This window comes from Gadus macrocephalus, chromosome 5 (assembly GCF_031168955.1).
Source record: "Gadus macrocephalus chromosome 5, ASM3116895v1".
NCBI lineage: Eukaryota > Metazoa > Chordata > Actinopteri > Gadiformes > Gadidae > Gadus > Gadus macrocephalus.
In genome coordinates, this window is record NC_082386.1 from 6303038 (window position 1) to 6305537 (window position 2500).

General features: G+C 44.6%; 1 protein-coding gene across 1 annotated transcript in view; it reads right to left on the reverse strand.

Annotated features, from left to right (window-relative positions):
- ccdc85ca (coiled-coil domain containing 85C, a) overlaps positions 1-2500 on the reverse strand; it is a 28831-nt gene that overhangs the window by 6343 nt on the left and 19988 nt on the right. The window contains exons 2-3 of the mRNA XM_060051863.1: positions 1184-1263; positions 149-250 (exon numbers count right to left, since the gene is read on the reverse strand). Coding sequence (XP_059907846.1) covers positions 149-250; positions 1184-1263 — 182 coding nt within the window. The remainder of the gene's footprint in view (positions 1-148; positions 251-1183; positions 1264-2500) is intronic.

A 2500-nucleotide genomic window follows, 5' to 3' on the forward strand; every position in this document is an offset into this window, starting at 1 on the left:
GTGTGTGTGTGTGTGTGTGTGTGTGTGTGTGTGTGTGTGTGTATTATTATACATACTTTGCATAATGATATGATCAAACCTGTTTTTCCTGCATTAATTAGTATCACAGATGCCCACACCCACACCCACACACCAGCCCCATACGTACGTTGAGCATGCTCTCCTGGAGCTGGCAAAGAGAGGAGAGCTGGGACTCCGAGTGGTAGAGGGTCATGCCCTTCTTTAAGGTTTTCGTATCCCCGGGACCAGACTGGAAGAGGGGGGGAGGGGGAGAGAGAGAGAGAGAGAGAGAGAGAGAGAGAGAGAGAGAGAGAGAGAGAGAGAGAGAGAGAGAGTTGGTTAGACATCCATATTAGACACCATTCTTCGCATGAGACGTTAATATCTTCAGGGGGCACAGATGCACCTTACAAAACACCAACCTGTTTATTATATTCTGTGACAGATGTGTTTTTTTTTCCCCAGAAGTCTAATATATTTTAATTGAGTGCATGTGTACGCCAGATGTGGACAGGGCCATGGTGAAAGAGAAAGAGAAAGGGCGGTGTGTGTGTGTGTGTGTGTGTGTGTGTGTGTGTGTGTGTGTGTGTGTGTGTGTGTGTGTGTGTGTGTGTGTGTGTGTGTGTGTGTGTGTGTGTGTGTGTGTGTGTGTGTGTGTGTGTGTAAAAACCACCCCAAGCTGTACCAATGTGGTACTATGTGGTGGAATGTGAGCTGAGAAGGTTCACGTCAAGAGAGTGGTTTTGGTCCGTCTATGTTGTTTCATAATGGTGTCTTGTGAGCCCTTGTGGGCTGGGCATGCTAATGCATGACACAATAATAAAAATTCAATGTCCTGATTTTTCTTCTCAACACTTTTCAGTTGTGACATGATAATACTGAGGGACAACTCGTTTCAACAAATTAAAAGGACATTTTGACAAAGTTGTGCCGGAGGGCTATCCATCCATTCAACATGGTGAACTAAACACTACAGGGTAAAGGTCAAAGCAATAAGTGTTTTCCCGTTGTACATTTGAATATCACAGTAGCTCCAATTTAATACGACAGAGAATTATGGCATGAGTAAATGCCCTATAATCCAAACGGTTTTATTAGGCTGTTTCAGTTAACGGCTACCAGAGTCCACAAACAATCATGAACAATGACCAGTGTGATCTCGGTCTATTTTCAGCATTGTTACCTTTAAGAGAATCTGCTTGTGGTCTTCCTCCAGTATCCGCACCTTGTTTTCCAATTGTCTGATGTAGTTTGCTGAAGCATCTGGACAAGAAAATGGAACAAAGGAGAATGGAATTAAGTCTCAGATGTATATACAGTATAAATGGTATCAACGAGTATGTAAAATCACCTTTTAGATCAAAAGGCGGTTCCATTTGGTCAACGACCCTAGGTATACTAAAGACCATGCAAATGATGTCAGCTGAACTTCAACATTTTCTCTACAGAAACCGAATCTCTAGCAGTCAGAGTGAATTGATGGATCCAACAGTCGGTGATGAATGGCCAATACACAAATCATAAGAAATCTAGGCGATTAAATGGATGTGCTTTCTTGCCTAAATGAACCAAGCTCCCACACCCTTCCACCCACATAACAACAACATCAACAACATCACACAGCCTAATCCCTCACCTAACAGGTGCGAAGGCATACCGCTGTTGGCTGCCCATATTTTGACCCCAGCGTGTTCAAATGCCCATTCATCTGTTCGGCAACACAAGCACAGTTTGCTTCCATTGAGCGTTGATTGTGGGCCGATTAGCGGCCATCTCTTAGCTAATCCCACGTGGCCTCCCATCTCCATTGTTGATGTCCTTCCCATGCAGGTGATACTGAACTAACTAATCCTAAAATTGGTCCTGTTAAATAAGACCTGTGTCTGACCTGAAACCTGGGAGTGGATGTCGATACCTCGACTATGATCATAGCATGACATTTACATTAACATTTATGCCGTTTAGCAGATGCTTTTATCCAAAGTGACTTACAACGGTTAATGCATAACACCGACGGCGGAGTCAACCATGCAAGGCGACAGCCAGCTCGTCAGGTAGGTAGGTAGTTAGGGTTAAGTGCCTTGCTCAGGGGCACCCCGGCACTCAGCGAGGAGGAACAACTAGGAACCTCAATTCATGGACTGCATGAATAAAAACGTAGGAAGGTAGCATCTGCGACTTGGCGTGATATCCATGAGACTTTCTTCCATGCATCACATGGCAGCTGCCATATTCAGCGCTGGTAAGTGGTGCCTGGGCCATATCCTTTAGAACAATTCACAAGTGCCAATGACAGCGTTTACACACACACGGTGTTCACCTCGGAGTGTTTTTCTCATTATGTTATGTAAATTAGTAATTTCACCCAGGCCCCTGATTAAGTCACACATGGCAGATAAAATAAAATGGGATACAAAGGAGAGGAGAGGTAGCGTCTCAAGGGGGCGTGCAAAAAAGCAAGGTAGGGAAAAGGAGAGAGGGATGGAAGAGAGGACCACAC